This window comes from Osmerus eperlanus, chromosome 5 (assembly GCF_963692335.1).
Source record: "Osmerus eperlanus chromosome 5, fOsmEpe2.1, whole genome shotgun sequence".
NCBI lineage: Eukaryota > Metazoa > Chordata > Actinopteri > Osmeriformes > Osmeridae > Osmerus > Osmerus eperlanus.
This window is the reverse complement of record NC_085022.1, coordinates 6,612,202-6,631,661: the sequence shown is the minus strand read 5'-3', so window position 1 is coordinate 6,631,661 and position 19,460 is coordinate 6,612,202. Positions and strand designations below refer to the sequence as shown.

The window sequence follows — 19,460 nt, the reverse complement described above, 5'->3', positions numbered from 1 at the left end:
GCTCTGAAGGATCCGTACTGTGGCTGGTGTGTCTTGGAGGGCAGGTGAGCATTTCTCGCTCTCCCTTACACACGCACCTGCACACATGCACGTACACACACACACACACCACTATAAATAATCAATTGCGCACAAACAACTTTGAACATACACACACATACGTATCGGTATGTATACAGGAAATACATATGCATACACACTCACACACATAAAAAAATAATAATAATAATATATATATATATATATATATATATATATATATATATATATATATACACACACCACATAAAGAGCCTCCTTTCCTGTCCTTTTACTTTCTCACCCCCTCCCTTTTTAGCCCTGGCTCCTCTCTATCTGCCCAGAGCAGCACTGTGTTTGTTCACTGTTTTATTGCTGACTCTCCCAGAACCCTGCACCCCCATTGTGCTCCTGCTCTGCTTACCATGTCTGTAAAGCTCTGGGGCAGTTAGATCTGCCAGCCAGGGTCTGGATTCTTATGGTGAAGCTGTGCTTGATAATCCGCTTGTTAGGTCGAAGGTCACTTTTGAACTGGGTCATACTCAGGCTGTGCTGTTGAACTGACTTGACGTAATATACTACTGAACTTGAGTTTGAGGTTGTTCGACAGAACATCAAAGGCAACTCTAATGATCGTTGTTCCGGGAGGAAGGGCACTCTGCAAGGGATAAGTGGTGCGAGTGCATTGCGGGAGCAGTGCCTGATGGGAGTTGGTGTTTTTTTTCCCCACAGGTGTACTAGGAGATCTGATTGCAGGCGAGCAGAGGAGAAGAATGGCTGGCTGTGGAGCCCTCGGCAGCAGTGTGTGAAGATTGTGTCCTTCCACCCACCCAACCTCAGCTGTACAAAGACCCAGCAGGTACACCATTTGTAGCACTTTTTAGCTCTTAGGTCCGCTAATGAAAACGGTCTCCGGTGTGACTTGTTGAACGGTGTGCAGTGCTCGGCTGTTCATTGATCCATTGGGGAAGCTGTCTGGAAAGCCGGCTTATTATACCTGGGACGTATTCAGGCTGGCGCTCACAGGGCTGTCTGACTCTCTCTCTCACACTCTTTCTTTCTTTCTCTCTTTCTTTCTTTCTCTCGTTCTCTCTTTCTTTGATTCACACACACCACTTCCTCTTTTTTGCTCTCTCTCTCTCTCTCTCTCTCTCTCTCTCTCTCTCTCTCTCTCTCTCTCTCTCTCTCTCTCTCTCTCTCTCTCACACTTTCTTTCTTTCTGTCTTTCTCTCTTTGATTCCAACCACACCACTTCCTCTTTTTGCTCCCTCCCTCTCTCTCTCCCTCACTGTGTCTTCTTCCCTCTCTCCGTCTCCCTCCCTCCCCGCCTCTCTCAGGTGGAGATCAACGTTCCCTCCCTCCCATCCATCGGTGGTTCGGACCGCCTGTGCTGTGTCTTCCGCTCCTTCCAAAGCGAAGGCACCATGTCCGACTCCGGTCAGGTGACCTGCTCGCTCCCCCACACTGCCGCTCTCCCCCCAACACCGGAGGACCAGGGTATGATTCACCTTCTCCACCAGTGTCTATAGCTTGACCTCATGTTGTCATGGTGAACTAAGGTGACACAGGCCCCACCCCCCTCATCTGATCCCCTCTCAACAACCCTCTGCCTTCTCCTCCCTCCTTTCATCTTCCTCCCAGACTTTGTAGCCGTGCCAGTGAAGATCTACGTGAACGAGACAGTGGAGCTGGCAACCAGGGAGTTTAAGTTCTACAACTGCTCCGCCACAGTAAAGAAAGCGGAAAACACACCGTGAGTTAGCTCTTCGCTAGCGGGCTCGCTAGTTTGTTAACTCTCTGCGCGCTACCAAGCTGTTGCTGATGAGTCTGACAACCTCGATGGAAATGAATTGCAGCATGCCAACAGATGAGAGAAAGCCCTCCTGTGTAAATTGTGATGCATGACTGGTCCCAGGATTGAATGCACTTCCTGCATTTTCCCCAATTCCATAACCAACCTGGAGGAAATTGCTTTAGTTTCCTTTTCATTAATCAAAAAATGAAAGTCGATCTTCTATGTTCTTTTTTTCTACCTCTTTTTGTACTCTGTGCTGTTTTTTCATTCCGCGGAATGTCTGATAAATGAGCTTTGTTTATTTCATGTTACAGAGACATATTTTACTGTCAACAACATGGATTCTTTGTGTGGATTCATGATGAGTTTGCATGTTTTCTTTCGTTGATTTTTTGGGGGGTCACAAATTAGATTTCTGTTTGTTGCTCTCAAGTTTTTGTGTGTTTGCACTATGGGTGTGCATGCGTGGGTGTTCATGTGTGTGCATAAATGCGTGGGCTGTTTCATGGCAGGTGCATGTCCTGTGTGGCTAGTCCATGGGGCTGCCAGTGGAACACCCGGGGCCACACCTGCAGTGACATGGACGACACGGTCACAGACACCATCATCAGACACAAACAGGTAAGCCAGCCCCAACCTTGACCCCTCAACCCTGACCCCTCTGCCTCTCCCAAAGAGTTAACCGCTCTACAGCTTTCTAAGCATCGTATCACAACATCTCATCTCCTGCACCTGACGTCTTCGGGGATTGGATATTCATTTATGAAGAGACAGATGTTCAGCTGATACTGTATCTTGTCTCTCCGCATGAGAGCGTCTGCTAAGTGGCTCTCAAATGTAAATGCGACTGTTGTGCAATGCTGATGACTGAAACCGATATATATATTTTGTTTTCTGTTTAGATGACAAAGTGTCCTCAGTTTGAGAACCCTGACCCCGTCCTCATCCCTGTTGGCTTCAAAACCACCATCAGCTTTGAGGGCATCAACCTAGACCTCTACAAGGTACACGTGTTTTGTTTTTATGTTTCTTATGTTTTCTTTGTTGTTCATCTCTGTTTCTACTTTCTCATGGGTTTGTGAACCCTGTATGTGTCAACCACCAAACCATCTCTTAACCATGACCACAATAGAACACCGTACCTTAACCATGACCACAATGTAATAGCATACCTTAACAATGACCACAGTGTAGCAAAACATCTTAACCATGAACACAGTGTAATAACGTACCTTAACCATGACCACAGTGTAGCAACATATCTTAACCATGAGCACAGTTTAGCAACATCTCTTAACCATGACCACAATGTAATAGCGTACCTTAACCATGACCACAATGTTAAAAACGTACCTTAACCATGACCACAGTGTAGCAACATATCTTGACCTTTGTGGTATAGAGCAGGGTCAGGGTTGACCCGCCCTCTGCTCCTGTGTTCTAAGGATCGGACGTTCTCCATCGGTACCGAGTTGATGGGGAACACAGAGGAGGACGTCAGGACCGAAAATGGACCTTTCTACAGTTTCAGCGGCTTCGCCGTGCGTACCACACTTCTCTCTCCTCTCATCTCTCTCACCTCTCATCTCTCTCACCTCTCATCTCTCTCTCCTTTCTCACACATCTGTCCTCCTCAGAATCCAGCTCAGTACATCTGCTTATTTGTCCGACAGCTCTCACATAGCATTCCCAAAGTGAAAAGGTGTGTGCAAATTGTTGAAAGGGTGTTTCTTGGTTGTGGAAAACTCGTACTCTTGACCTGGTATACCACAAGAGGCTCATTGATGTAACAGCACCCCCTCATGGACAAACGTCTTGCTTCCTGTCTCGCTTCCTCGAAGTTCTCCGATCGCTGGGATTGGAGAACTCAAACAGCACCTAGCCCCTAGCGATGTTCTTTTCCAACATTGATTTCTTTGGTTGTTTTGAGCGTCTGCCAGACTCTGTATGGAGTGAAACTTTTTCTTTTTAGCATGGCCTAGCCCACGCATTGAGTCTGAAGTGTCATTAATCACTAGATATTCACACACTGTATTAATAATTCATATTGTTCCCGTTTCTAGTTTTCTTTCAACAAGTCACCAGAGACAAACGTGCTCTTCTATGTGAAGGACAGAGACTCGGGCAAAAAGATAGACAGCACACTGAATGGTAAGGCTTACATTTTAATTAGGGATTCAGATGGTAGTGCCCCCGGTGTGTGTGTGTGTGTATTTCAGTACACAGTCCTTCAGATATCTTTTTTTTTTTACATCGGTTACAATTCTCAGCACCATACCGATTTGAAGCATTGCGCTGGTCAAAGCATGCAGCTGAATTACTCTTTAGTAGCATGTGGGTTGACCCCGCGGCAAATAAGCACACAGACCGTCTGAAGATACGAGTGTCTGTTCTCTCTCTCTCTCCCACGCTCTTTAGTGACTCTGTACAACTGCTCCATGGGGCGAGAAGACTGCAGCCTGTGCAAGAACGCAGACCCCAAGTACAGGTGCGTGTGGTGCACCAGCAGGAAGTCGTGCGTGTACGAGAAGCTGTGCTCCGAAAACCCCCAGGACACGGAGTGCCCTGACCCCCAGATCTCCGACGTGAGTCTCACCGCCGTCCTCCACTTCCCACCTTGGTAACCTTTGACCTGGAGGGCGAGTTGGCCCGATGGCTTCTCATCGTTGGCATGTTGGCTTTGACGATCAGTTCATCGAATGTTTTTTTTTTTTTTTGGTACCGCCAACCGTGGATGGAATTCATTTGTTTTATGCTGATGTGACAGTACTGCATTCATTCTGTAATCATTAACTGCAAATCGAGTTCTCCAGCTAAGTTATTCATGTCCATAGTTGTGTCGGCGCTTCCAAAAGCATTTCTAATATTTGACACCAAATCACATCTGATCGCAAAACCCTCACTTTGTAAATACACCCATGCACAAACTAGCTTTCTTCCAGTACTCTGCTATCACACTTTAGCTATATGGCATTAGTTGAGTTGGAATTGTCAGGTGGGAGTCAGGTGGCTAAGCGGTTAGAGAATCGGGCTAGTAATCAGAAGGTCGCTGATTCAATTCCCGGACGTGTTAAATGACGGTGTGTCCTTGGGCAAGGCACTTCACCCTACTTGCCTTGGGGGGAATGTCCCTGTACTTACTGTAAGTCGCTCTGGATAAGAGCGTCTGCTAAATGACTAAATGTAAATGTAAATTGTATAAGTCATTTGAATTTCCTTCCTTTTTGAGGCTTTTCCCAAAGCAGATCTCGGCATATAAAATATAGTCTTTTTTAATTTCTTTATACTAAATGATTGTGAGTTTCAGTGACCCAAGCAGGACCTAAGCCCATGGCAAGACCATTAAATATACCAGACCCAGATACAAGCTGCAGACAGCCTGCTAGCTTGTGTGTTTAAGGATTTATGATCTTGTGTGATTTATGATTCATGATCTCTGTGCATGGAGTTTCTTGAACAAATTTAGCACATCCTAAATCAGCCCCCCTCCCCCCCTCAGATCATCCCTCGCTTCGGACCCATGAGGGGGGGCATCTCCGTCACCATCAGGGGCTCCAACCTAGGCATCCACAAGGAGGATATCAAGAGCATCACTGTGGTGGGGGTCCCCTGCGCACACCAGGATGACAAGTACACCGTCTCCACCAGGTAAGACACCAGCATCACACTGGGCCTGTCTCCTGTCGAGTAACACACACAGAATACACACACAACACCCACCCACACATAACACACACAAACACTCATGCCTGCTCTCTCTTTCACACTCTCTCTCTCTCTCTCTCTCTCTCTCTGGTTTTCCTCCTAGTGTGGTGTGTGAGATTGGCCTCCTGGACCCCCTGAGTACCAGCTGGGGCCAAGTAGAGGTGGAGGTGGCCGGAGGGAAGAGAGGAACCTCCTCTGTCTACTTTACATACAGGGTAACCTTGGCCAGCTAGTTTGGTTGTACTATTTAAGCCCATTTTGAACTGTTTTAAGACTTTTTCGCTTTACAGTTGTAGAAGGACCCTTATTGTTGCACATTTATAAGATGTACTCTTGAGTGTAAACCCTTCCAGCATGATCCTGTCGGGTTAGGAGAGGATTCACTATGTGATAAGGATAAATGGAGTCAGTACTTCACTATAGTCAAGTGCTGATCTGAGGCCCACGTGGTATCTTGCTCTTTAACCGGTTACGTTGTAACCTAGCTTTCCCATATCTCTCACTGCCTCAGCTGTGACTAAATGCCTGCTTAGCTGTTCTTGACCGTGTGCGTGTGTGTGTGTGCATGCACGTGTGTCTCTTTGTGTAGTCTTTAGATGAGTGTTTGACTGTTTCTCTTGACTTCGACTGCCCCCCCCCCCAGGACCCCATCCCCCAGGTGGTTCACCCCTCCAAGGGGCCCAAAGCTGGGGGGACACTTATCACCATATCTGGCTCCAACCTGGACACTGCCACCAAGAACGACATTCAAGTGACCGTCGGAGCGGTGGAGTGCACCGTGTAAGTTCACATCTGGGAACGTATTAGGGCGGGCAGATAAGACATTTTAACTGAAGGGGTTTTTATCATTTCACACTGCACTTCGGTGAGTTAAATTTCTATTAAATTCGAAATGGAAACAGATATTTTAACTGAAGGGGTTCCATTCGAGAAGGGTGGATACATTGATTTGAACTCATTCATAGGCCATGTTCAGTGGGGACTTTAATGTCAGCTTTTCAATGCATAGTTTATATGTTATTACTTCAACCTGATTGCCCTTGGTTTTCAAGGTACAACTTTGCCCAAATTCCACATTCACAGAACGTCCAGCGCATGAGAGTAGAGCTTGTTGTGTACAAGGCCACCTGAGGTGACATTTGGAGCGCAGGTGACGTGAAATAAGAGGCCTGCCACGTGCCGGACTGGAACAGGCTGTCAGGGCCTTGTCATGTTCCTTCCCCTACACCGTGACCCCTGTGACCTTATCCGCTAAACAAGCCTCCGCCATCACCTGTGTCCTTGGCCGTGTTTGAATTCTCCAACACGTCCTCCTACCTTCCTGTGAGCGTTCTCTGATCCCCCACCCTGCCGGCGAGGGGAAAGCCTGTGCTCCACTGCAGCGTTAGCAGAACGAGACGCGTCCGGTCAGCGATTCCTCTGAGGGTGCGGTTTGACAGTATTGAAACGTGGCCCTGTGTGTGTGTGTGTGTCTGCAGAATTCACTTCGGCCCCGAGATCATCTGCAAAACAGGACAGTACAATGCTGAGAAAGTGCCGTCCCACCCGTTGACCATGACGGTCAAGTACGGTCGGAAGACGACCACAACCATCCACGCTGCCTTCCAGTTCTTGGAGAACCCCAACATCCTGGAGCATGACCCCAAAAGCAGCTTTGTCTGGTGTGTAGACCTTTTCCTGTTTTAAATGAACACAACATTTAGAATAATCAATCTTAATTGCCATCTTGTAAACCATGTGTTTTGCATTTACATTTATTCATTTAGCAGATGCTTTTATCCAAAGCCACATACAGACAGCACACGTAGTAAGTGCAGCAGACAATCAAGGACCGGATGTGCGCAGTTCTAATTGTGTGTGTGTGTGTGTGTGTGTGTGTGTGTGTGTGTCTCCAGTGGAGGGAGGACGATTGTAGTAACGGGCTCAGGGTTCGACCTCATCCAGAGTGCCGTCATAAAAGTTCAAGCTATGGGGGAGGACTGGTCTGGAATCGCCCATAAGGAATCTGAGGTGAGTAGACACGCACTCACGCACACACACCCCTCTTCTCCTACCACCACTATGGTTCATCCAGAACCGTCCCAGAACCCTGTCTTTGTCTGCTCATCCCTGGCCCCCTCCTCTCGTGAACTAACTTCCAGTGATCGGGACGAGCCCAGCCTATAAGCCAGCATTACTGTCCATCCTGTTCTGCACACGTATCATCCATAAGTCCATAAACCTGTAAGACTGCTCAAAGAAGCTCACATTCATCCTCTCATCCTCTCCGCCCGACTCCCCCCAAAATAATCTGATTCATTCCCTGAATAATCGAATGGAGGGGTTGGACTCCAGCGCTGGCTAGTCCCAGGCAGGGCATGGACGGCCGCTGCTCCGACCCCCTCATGCCTTCCAGCGGGATAAGCAGCAATTTAATTCCATTTCATTTCCAGGCTAAATTTAATACTGGCATTAAGGTTACTGGGGATTATGTGGTCAGGCTGCTCACTCTCTGGGTGGCAAGCAGGGGCCTAAGAGGGGGCTGGGGTTCCAGCAAAACTGCTGGATGATAGAGTCGTCTGTGTCACATTCCTAATCTCCCAGTGGCTTCTATTCTGTTGACTAAACCAATCTAAAGATTGAGGCTTGAGATTCGGGCTGCTGGGACACTGGCGCTGTCAGACTCTAGTGACTGGAGTCCAGGTCCAGTTGCGGTATATTTCCAATCTATGTTGGGGAAAGTCACAATTGCAAGGGAATGCCATTCCATATACTGTGGGTTCTCCTTCGATATTTTATAGCCCCCATGAGGTTATCTGGGATTTAACAGTCAGTCTAACGTTTACTCTCCCTCACCCCTCGGCTCCTTTTTTTCCTTCCGTCTTTTCACTCTCCTTCACCCTCTTCCTCTCTCTCTTTGTTTTTTCATTTATCTCTCACTATCTCCCCCCTTTTCAATTTCTCCATCTCCCTTTGCATCTCTCTCTCTCTCTCTCTCTCTCTCTCTCTCTCTCTCCACCCCTCTCTCTTTCTCTCCCTCCACCCCTCTCTCCCTCTCTCCCTCCCTCCCTCCCTCCAGTTCACCCAGGAGTGCCACAGTAAGAATGACACCATGCTTAAGTTCCAGTCCCCGGGGGTGAACAGCTCCTACCAGATCCAGGACTACAGGACCTTCATCCTGCTGGACAACTGGGAGAGGGAGCTCAAACCCTTTGACTACCACCAGGACCCCACCTTCGACGAGCTGACCAAGAAGGTCATCACTCCCAGCAGCATGATCATCGTCACCGTGAGTACCCAGACCCCCCTGCTCCCTAGCAACCTCGCGCTGAAACGACAACGCTACTGAAACGGTGCCTCTCGGCAGCAGCAGCAGCCATGGTTACCGTGGTGCGGTAGAGGAGAGGGAGCGGGGATTTACGAGCCTGTGTATGTTGTTGCACTGTCACTGTAGGCTGAAATAGGAATCAACTGTGCAGGCTGATCAGTGGGTGTTGGGATATTTGAAATGTACTGTGTATGAAAAGGGTGCTGGGTATGTTTTATGTTTTGACATGCTGTTTGACAAGTACTCATCTACGTGACATGCAGACTGTAGGCTGCTTTCTTTGGTTTTCCAACCACGTCACTTGGGGATGGAGCCGTGAAAAAACCACAACATCTCTGTAATGGAGCAGGAGATATGTGTTTGAGTGCTGATGCCTCCACCCCCACCCCAGGGACAAGGCTTCTCCAAGGCCATGACGGAGAAAGAGGCCCAGGCTTTTGTCGGGGACGTCCCCTGTGTGGTCAACACCCTGAAGGACGACAAGATGTTTCTAGAACCTCCTTCCACCCAGCCCAGGGCTCGCTCCAAACGACAACGCCGGGACACAAGCTCTGACCCCCTGGACCTGCTGGTCAGCACACACACACACACACACATAGGCTTACAGCACACACATACAAACACATGCACCACCTTCACAGTTTTGCGTTGTCTTATTTGAAGATATTGCCTTTATAATTGTTCGTTTTGGGGAACGAGAACACATTTGGAATGCATTGGGAGTAGCTTCTTTACTCTGTATAATTACATTTAATTACACATTAGCTATGCAGCCTGTAGGCCTAATTATGATTAGTTAGCAACACAATTAGCTGATTTCCTTTTAATGTCTGTCAACTATTGTTTAATTTTCTTTGTGTATCATCTGTCTAAATGAGGCCCTTGGTACCGGTACATGGCAAATACATTGCAGTAGAACTCCTTTATGTTCCAGTTTTCTCTCTGAGCAAACAATCCCTCGTGTTGGTCGTGAGAGTAGCGGGCATGTTGTGACGTCTGTGGTCATGTGTTGCTGCCTCGTGTGGTCCAGATCAAGTTTGGGAACGGAGAGTGGGTGGTGGGATCGGTCCACTACGAGAGGAAGTACGAGGTCCCCTTCCTGATCATCATCCCTGCCGTCATCATCCCCATGCTGCTCATTATAGCCATCTCAGTCTACTGCTACAGGTACACACACGCACAGTCACACACACACCTACACTGTCTTCCTGTGGGGAGTATGTATAATTGATGTACAGTATAGACAGTTTGTCCGGGGCCCTGTTCTTAACTTGGGGTCGTCTTCAGAGACTGCCATTTTGAGCTCCAGTAATTGACACTTATTGACAGTAGCCAGTGTTCATTGGGGAAATTTGCTGGGACATTTGGGTGATTTGCTCTGATCATGAATGCATGTCAAGTTCCTCATGCTGGTCCTGCCCAGCTGCCTATCTATTCTTTTGGAATTGTTTGTGTGCAGGAGGAAGAGTCAGCAGGCAGAGAGGGAGTATGAGAAAGTCAAACACCAACTTGAGAACTTGGAGGAGAGTGTTCGGGACCGCTGCAAGAAGGAGTTCACAGGTCGGCCGCTGTTTCACGGACTGACACACACACTCACACAATCACATACCACAACAATGAAAAAAACGAGTAATTGGCAGGCACTGGCAGCGCTTTTGTCATGCTAATGACATACAGACAACCCCTCTGTTTTCATTAGGACACAAAGCACATTGTCACAAAGACCACTATACATGCATTTGCAACGATTAAGAAGTCAAGCAATTCATTTCATTATAGAACATAGTAGTGTAGTTGTGTATTTCCTCGGTCGTCTTCTCTACGATACGACATGTTTTGTGGGACTGTGCTGATGCCTAATACCATTCCTAATCCCGCCTAGACCTGATGATTGAGATGGAGGACCACACCAACGAGCTAAGCGAGGGCCGCATCCCATTCCTGGACTACAAGACCTACACGGACCGCGTCTTCTTCCTGCCCTCCAAGGACGGCGCCAACGACGTCATGATCACGGGCAAGCTAGACATCCCTGAGAACCGCAAGGCCATCGTGGCCCAGGCCCTCAACCAGTTCTCCAACCTGCTCAACAGCAAGACCTTCCTCATCAATGTGAGGCCCCCTGACCCTAACCCTGATCCTGACCCTGACTGAGATGAAAATTGTTCTTGCTTAACAACCCATTCGGTTTAGTCCCAGTGAAAAATATTTTTGTTTCGAGAATAGCTGCACAGCTTTTGCTATTACTTTTGTGTTAACGATTGTTGCTGGAGGACAATATCCCCAGTCATCACCTCACCACCCCACATTCCCAGCCATCCCCATTTTACATCATCAGCACGTTACGACTGCCAGACAAGACTGTCATCTCCATCACCTGACAGTGTTAGGTGACCGACAGGAAGTTTATGACTTGAGTGCCTTGTTGTCTGGCACTTGTGTTGTAATGATGATGAATCCTGTGGTCAGTTTGTGATGACGATGCATGACCTTGGCTGTCGTCTGTCCGCTCTCTCCGCGTTCGACGGAGCCTCGCCCGCCCCCGCCTCACGCTCCATGTTCCCCCTCCCCAGTTCATCCGCACGCTGGAGGGCCGTCCTGACTTCAACGCCAGGGCCAAGGTGTACTTCGCCTCGCTGCTCACGGTGGCCCTCCACGGCAAGCTGGAGTACTACACCGACATCATGAGGACCCTGCTGCTGGAGCTGATGGAGGAGTATGTTCAGAGCAAGAACCCCAAACTGATGCTGCGCAGGTGAGTGCACACACCAGCGCACATGCATACATTCACGGCATGAGCCCCAAACCTAGCCTCCTGCGAACGATGAAAGAAATACCCGAGGACGTTTATCGAGACATAATTTGATTTTTTTTTGGTGTGTAAATAGTTTACACACTACAGTAATGGAATAATATTGCAAATTCCTTTTTCTACTGTGAATGTTATGCAACATTCCAGCAATATTTGTCATTGGAATGCGTTGCTTTGGACGATCCCCTTTCCAATTTCCTGTGATTGTCTACAGTCCAGTTGGTTGTCCAAAAAGTTGCTTTCCTATTGTCTAGCACGTCTTGAGGTTAACTAATCTCAACTGTCAACTCTGTTCAGCACCAATCTCTGAGTGGGTGTTATGCAAGTGCACGTCTGTAATTATTCCCCAATGGAGAGTCCAATTATGCTGATTACTCCATTGTGCTAACATCAACCTCCATACACATGACTGGCAATTAGATGTGCTAATGGCTAACAATGGGTGTTGCAATGTAGGAAGGCTAAGTTTAGCCCTAAGGTTTGGTGTTGCTGTGTTGTCTTGCTTAGATCAGAGACTGTGGTGGAGAGGATGCTGTGCAACTGGATGTCCATCTGTCTCTACCAGTTCCTTAAGGTAAGTCTGAACAATGGGTTGACATGCCATTATTGGTAAGCAAAGCCTGATATTAGATATTGTTTTGGGTGGGAGTTTGGATTCCACAGTATGTTCACTGTGTTCAGTGCAAATTGAGTTTTCTAAACTTGGCACCCCATAACTGAAAGTGTACTTGTCATCTAATTGCATGAACTGCATCAATACATTGTATGTCCTTGTGAGCAAAGAGAGTTTGGTAGAAAGAGATGGAAGCCACAGTTCCCTCCAAATGAAACGGCATTCTGAAAAGATAGTGAAGGAAGCGTTCTCTCTCTGTGTTCCGTGTGTAGGACTCGGCGGGGGAACCCTTGTACAAACTGTTCCGTGCACTCAAGCACCAGATAGAGAAGGGTCCTGTGGATGCGTGTGTGAAGAAGGCCAAGTACACCCTCAATGACACGGGCCTGCTGGGGGACGACGTGGAGTACTCCGTCCTGGTGAGCTGGTCGCACACACGCACGCATGCATGCGAACATGCACACACGCATGCGAACATGCACGCACGCACGCGCGCGTGAAAACAGGCACGCGTGCATGCAAACATGCAATGCACGCACGCATGCAGACGTCCACAAACGCACGCACGCAAACTTGCAATGCGCACACGCACACGCATGCAGACATGCATGCATGCATGCACACAGACAGACATGCGCACACACACAGACGCGTTCACACACACACACATTGCCGTTACCATGGTTTCCAGTGCCACCAGCCCATGTGTGCTGTCTGAGCTGCTATTGTTGGTCTCGCCTCCCTTTTCCAGCGTTCAATGCTCAATTAGAAAACTAGCGAAGAAACATCGCTGTTAAATCTGTCTGGATGTTAACGCTTCTTACACACCGTTCTGCCCAGGAACTGTACTCCTCTGCTACTGTTCACATCAGGGAGAGGAAAGCTCAGTGGTTATAGTATTTGACTGCAGATCAAGAAGTCTCAGGTTAAAATCCCCCCCCTGGTCTCTGTCACTTTTCGAGAAAAGCGTCTACTAAATGAATACATTATTAGGACACATTATTATTATTATTATTATGATTGAATGTTCGTTAGACAGCCATACTTGTCCTTCCCTAGCTGGGTTGGGGTTAGTCCCCCTGCAGGATCTTAGAGCAGCAGTTAAAGAAGGAAATGTAGAAATGACAAGCAGACAGAGAAGCCCAGGGGTAATACTGTTTTGTCAAGGACAATTATCAAATGAAAGGGATAGTACAGATCCCTCCGCGATGTATTGCACCCTGTGATTGAATTAAATGGGGATAACACAGAAATGACTCCGTCCCCCCGCCCTCCCCAGTGAAAGCTTCTTCATTCAGTCAGGGGGTGGATCTGGTGGAGGAAGCAGGAAGCAGGTGCAGCAGGTATGGTATCGCTGGTCAGGGATTGGCAGAGGGAGGCTCTTATAGGTGGGGAGAGAGTGTTGTCAGTGGTATCACCAGGTCACTGGAGTCCCCTGCTGTGCCCTGCTCATTAGCCAGCGGAGGTGACACCTCATTGTCAGGTGTCACAGACATTACGCACGCGCTCTTGTCATTTTGTCAGTCTGTGCTGCCGGGGTTGCCATAGCAGCGCAACCCCCCTCCGGAACTCGGCGGTCTCTTTCTCTCGGTGCTGTCTGTCCTCTGATCTGTGTGTGTGTGTGTGTCCATCAGACCCTGCAGGTGCTGGTCCATGGAGAGGGACCTGATGTGACGCCTGTCAAGGTGCTGAACTGTGAAACCATCTCCCAGGTGAAGGAGAAGATCATCGAGCAGGTCTACAAGAACTTGACTCACTCACAGAGACCCAAGGTGGACAGTGTCACGCTTGGTAAGACTGGACACACACACACATGTATACTGTACACACACACACACACACAGAACACATACACATGTAGTACACACGCAAACACACTGATGACTGGAGCCTGCTGTTCCTGCCTCCGCCACAGAGTGGCGCCCTGGCTCCACAGGGCAAATCCTGTCTGACCTGGACCTGACATCCCAGAAGGAGGGAAGGTGGAAGCGCATCAACACGCTGGCCCACTACAACGTGAGTCGGAGTCCTGGCCTCATCCTGAATCTGCAGCTGTTACCAGTCCACATGCGTACGCGTACGCGTGCAGGGTCTCACGCCTCGGTGTGTGTTTCAGGTGCGAGACAACGCTACCCTGGTCCTGTCTAGAGTCCTTCACACTCAACAAAACTACGACCAGAACCAGGACAACCACGAGGAGAGTATGTATGCCAAACCACCATGCCCAGACATGAGACTCACTCAGGGGTGGGGTCTGCAGGCAGGGCTGGACCAGGAGGCATTTTGAGCTGTTCTCATCTCAGCATTACAAACTGTACTCTTTCTACTAGCTCACCTGTTTGATATGTCATACACAGTACGGTATACTTGACATTTTCGATCTATGGGACTGCTAAGTTATCTCCCTAGCTTGCTGTATAAGGTATCTATGAGGCTAAGTTATCTCCCCAGCTTGCTGTATAAGGTATCTATGAGGCAAAGTTATCTCCCCAGCTTGCTGTATAAGGTATCTATGAGGCTAAGTTATCTCCCCAGCTTGCTGTATAAGGGGGTTAACTTTTCCCCTCGCCCTAGGAAACGCTCTGCTGGAGGATGACAAGGTGTTCCACCTGGTGCGACCAGCAGATGAGCTGGATGAGATCAAGTCTAAGAGAGGCAGCATGAAGGACAAGTCCATGACCAAAGCCATCACGGAGATCTACCTGACAAGACTGCTCTCTGTCAAGGTACCAGGCTTCTCCTGGGCTCAGTTGTCTCTCCCGCTCTTCTCCACAGTCCTTTTGATGTGTTTTTTGTTGGTTTTGTTTTGCCCCTTATCTTTCATCTCGTACTTTTTTCTGACTTCTCTTCAGAGTGTCTTAATGCCTTTTAATGGTCTTCTCTCCCCTCCTCTATCCTGGGCGTGTTTGGTTGTCTGCGTGTGTGCCTGGGTGCGTGCGTGTGCATGTCCATCTGTGTTTGACTCCTCCCAGGGAACGTTGCAGCAGTTTGTCGACGATTTCTTTCGGAGCGTTCTATGCTCCGGGGCCGTGGTGCCGCCAGCCGTCAAGTACTTCTTTGACTTCCTGGATGAGCAGGCACTGAAGCACGACAACGTGGACGAAGAGACCATCCACATCTGGAAGACCAACAGGTACTTTCTGCATACATACACGCACACACGCACACACAGACAAACACTGACATCCAGTACATACTCGCTGCCATGCATAAATTCATACTGCTGAACACACCTGGGATACAGGAAACCCACACGTACAGTTAGAAACAAGCCCACTCATGGGCACACACACAACGTCACACAGACGCGCACGCTACTTGAAGGGAGACAACTCCTATAAACAAAGAAACTTAAGAAGTTGACTGAAGGCTGAATACAAATGAGCCCACCCACATCGTTTGCATCGGCAATCTCTGTGCTCCCGTGTGACATTTAAGTGCATATATTAACGTCAACTCTGCTGAGACTGAGAGTGGAGCTGTCGACACAATGCGCTGCATATAGATGGCAGGGATTGGCAAACGGGCTAAAGAATACACTGGAGAGGATACACTAGCAAACAGGACGCAAAGTGAGCAAATTAATTACTCTGCGCCGCGATCTGAATATGTTTGCTGTGTTTACCTAGCACGACTGAGATCGCGGCAGGAAATATCAATGTGTGTATGAGCCATAACGAGGAACAAACATGTCCCTAGCTAATATAAATGTAACATTACATCCCATTGTTTGGCTTGGTTTGGTGTTGTCTCCCCCCCCCCCCTTTTTGCCTGTTGTTTTCCCATGAGGTGACAGGTGCATGCAGGGAGAATGCTTATGTTAGTTATTTTTAAACTGATCACCAGACACAAGAGTCAGGATCTATTTTTCGGCTTGCTTGATATTCCGAACCACCAACATCGGGTTGTATCGGACGAATTGCAATGGAGTTGCGGTGGAAGTCTGTGTTTATGCTTTGAATGAGAATGAGCGCGCTTGTTGACTTAAGCGTTCATTAACGAGGCTGTAGTTGTGTTGCAAGGCTGGGCAGCACTTGAAAGGTGAACGTTTTTGTGTTTAGTATAGCATGTCTAATCTGTGTTCAGTTCTGTGGACAACTTCTGTATCTGCAAAAAATGTGGAAATTCAGCCATCCACCACAACACGTCTACACTACTAGATTACGTGGGAATATCTGTCCATATAAAATCAATTCTCTTAAGTTTCAATACTACTTTCAAGTAACTTCTAAAGATCTAAAGACAACCCACATCCGCTCTGTTTCTTGTTTACGATTAATATATCGGAATGAATGCAACTTTGCAATGTGCGTCGTAAATACAGATCGTTCCTTGGCTCTGACCACCAAAATACTGTTCAAACTACTTACTTCTGATCCTTGATCTTCTGCTGTACTTCCTGTATGCACTATTTGTAAGTTGCTTTGGATAAGAGTCGATGTAGTGTTGAACATCCAGTTGTGTTGTTGTTCTGTGGTGTCTCCTGTCCTGCTGCAGCTTGCCGTTGAGGTTCTGGGTGAACATTCTGAAGAACCCCCACTTCATCTTCGACGTCCACGTGACAGAAGTGGTGGACGCCTCGCTGTCCGTCATCGCTCAGACCTTCATGGATGCCTGCACCAAGAGCGAGCACAAGCTGAGCCGGGTGAGGAGGGAGGGAGTCGAGGGAGGGAGGGAGTCGATGGAGGGAGGAGGTGAATGGGGTGAAAGGGAGGATAGGATGGGCATGAGGTGTAGGTGTGTCTGTGTTTTCTTGTTTTATTTTGTGTCGGTGTGTGTGTGTGTGGGGGGGGGGGGGGTAGGGTTTTTGCCATATGCAGTCTTTGGTAGGAATGTTGGACCTGCACCATATACTGTGTATAATATATATATATATATATATATATATATGTGTAGCTCATATAAGAACATCAATTTATCAGAATTCACTTTGGGTTTTTTTCTATTCAGGACTCCCCAAGTAACAAACTACTCTATGCAAAGGAGATCTCCACATACAAGAAGATGGTGGATGAGTAAGCGTCTTGTCACATTTGCCCTGCTTACAATGCTGATACCTTGTTACAGCCTTGTCAATATTCAGTGTACAGTGATAACCAGCTTGTGTGTGTGTGTGTGTGTGTAGTTACTATAAGGGCGTCAGGCAGATGGTATCAGTAAGTGACCAGGACATGAATACTCATCTGGCAGAGGTGTCTCGGGTAAGACGACCTCCTCCACATCCGTTCTCTCTGCCCACCGCCATTATCTGCTTCTTTCACCCAGCTGATATCTCCATACTAGAAACGTACCCTCTGGTCAAGAGGAATATTAATTATGTTGAAGAGAGGCTGTGAGGGGAAAGTATAAACTTGGCTTTGTGTCCTCTGCAGTCACACACAGACAAGCTTAACACACAAGTGGCCCTGCATCAGCTCTACCAGTACGCCAGCAAATACTACGACGGGGTAAGACTCTCTCTCGCTCTCTTTCTCTCTCTTTCTTGTCTGTCTGTATTATGCACAAGGGACAACATCATTTCAGACACAGCTTTTCAAGTTAGATATCTCCGCTGGAGTGATTATGAAGAACTTTAATTGAAAGCAGCGCTGTGGTGCCTGCAACTGGAAATTGCCCGGGGAATAGATTTTTTTTTTTTTTAATGGTCCATCCATCTCGTATCAGCACTCTATGCCACAAAATAGGGTAAACAAACACTAATGAATGAGTTAGATAAACAAATATCCTGTCATTCTCTGAGGGGCACTGAAACACTGACAGAAACAATATGCTGGAACGGTTGATCTAATGACAGTGTGACAAGGGGTTGTCAGTCTCCTAGTGGGCTTCCTGTATGGCCCAGGTGTTGTCTGGGACATTACTTTGACACCTTAATATGACACTGACATGACCGGAAGCATTTAAAACATTTTAACATAAACAAAACACACAGACACCGTGGCATGAACCTGTGGCGTGACCTTGGAATGACCTTGTCCTCTCCCTCCAGATCATCGCCTCCCTGGACGAGGACCCGGCAGCGCAGAGCAAACAGCTGACCCTGCGGCTACAGCAGATAGCAGCCGCCCTCGAGCACAAAGTGACAGATCTCTAACCCAATGGACGGGAGGGCCAGGGGATGGAGGGAGGGAGGGATGGACAGAGATGGTACGGTGCGCCAGTGTCCACAGGGGCTACGTTCTCTTGGTACACAGAGGAAGAGGGGGGAGGGAGGGTTATAGGGACACCTGAGGGCACGCATGTGGACGAGTACAGCCAAGCGAGAGCCAGTCTGCAAAGTGGAGCAGTGTGCAACACTGATATAAACAGAGAGAAAGGGAGTTGGGAGAAGGGAAAGAGAGAGGAAAAAATTGGTGGGCTATGCCCATCCATGGTACGGAATGCCTTAAAGCTCACTTGCCAAACTAATGTGGGTTTTCCCTGCTCAGCCTTGCCCCGCTGTTCTCAGAGTGCAACAACGTAAATCTCGGAGAAAGAAGCCCCTGTGGTAACACTGGCCTGAGAGATAATCAGATGTTGCATTTTTCTTCTTGTGTAGAAAGGTTTTGAGAATTGTATTATATATTTTTTTTATTGTGCAGTCTTTACGCGGAAAGCTTTATAAGGAAATTATCTTTTTAAATGGACTGCCTTGTGGTGTGCATAGTGTTTCTATTAGCCCGCCTGCCTGTGTGTGGGTGTGTGTGGCTTGTGCGTGTGTGTTTGTGTGTGTACATGGATGCCTGCTGTCAGGCTAGAGGGCACAGGGAGGCCCTATCTGTCATTTTAATCTCTTTCACTCTCCCAGGAGTCTACACTCCCTCCAAGCTCTTTGACAGAGACCAAAGGGTCATGACTCGGACTTTGGCTAACTAACAATGCACAGGCTCCTGGAAATGACAGGAGCATCAATTACTGACTTTTCCTAATGTTTTAATTGTATTATTTTTTCCTTTTAATTCATTTTGCTTTGAGCTTAATGGCTGCATAAACCAATAGCACAGCACTTACCCCCACAAGTGTTACATTGCCATACATTCCACTCAGAAGTAAAGCACAGAAATGATGTTTAAACCAGGGGGTTAAGACAGCTGGCTATGGCACTTTTGACCAGTTATACAGTTTTGCTCCCCTATAGTCAAATTTTTTATTATGTTTCAAAGCTTTAATGTTAGTCACTGTTTGTGGAACTGACACAAGCAAATCTTGTAACAGCCCTGCAATAAGATAT

The 19,460-nt window shown here is 47.8% G+C and overlaps 1 protein-coding gene across 1 annotated transcript; it reads left to right on the top strand.

Annotated features, from left to right (window-relative positions):
- Positions 1 to 18,396, top strand: plxnb2b (plexin b2b; the record flags this gene model as incomplete). Its single annotated transcript, XM_062460780.1, has 32 exons — positions 1 to 44; positions 751 to 877; positions 1,356 to 1,515; positions 1,660 to 1,771; positions 2,326 to 2,434; positions 2,716 to 2,817; positions 3,259 to 3,354; positions 3,877 to 3,964; positions 4,232 to 4,398; positions 5,313 to 5,461; positions 5,622 to 5,733; positions 6,162 to 6,298; positions 6,997 to 7,179; positions 7,414 to 7,528; positions 8,577 to 8,786; positions 9,217 to 9,396; positions 9,856 to 9,992; positions 10,285 to 10,385; positions 10,708 to 10,937; positions 11,399 to 11,580; positions 12,145 to 12,211; positions 12,523 to 12,669; positions 13,885 to 14,041; positions 14,166 to 14,266; positions 14,367 to 14,451; positions 14,825 to 14,976; positions 15,223 to 15,383; positions 16,748 to 16,895; positions 17,201 to 17,265; positions 17,376 to 17,451; positions 17,623 to 17,697; positions 18,240 to 18,396. Coding segments are annotated over 32 exons (4,080 nt in total), but the record flags the coding sequence as incomplete, so codon positions are not given.
- Positions 18,397 to 19,460: the final 1,064 nt, after the last annotated feature.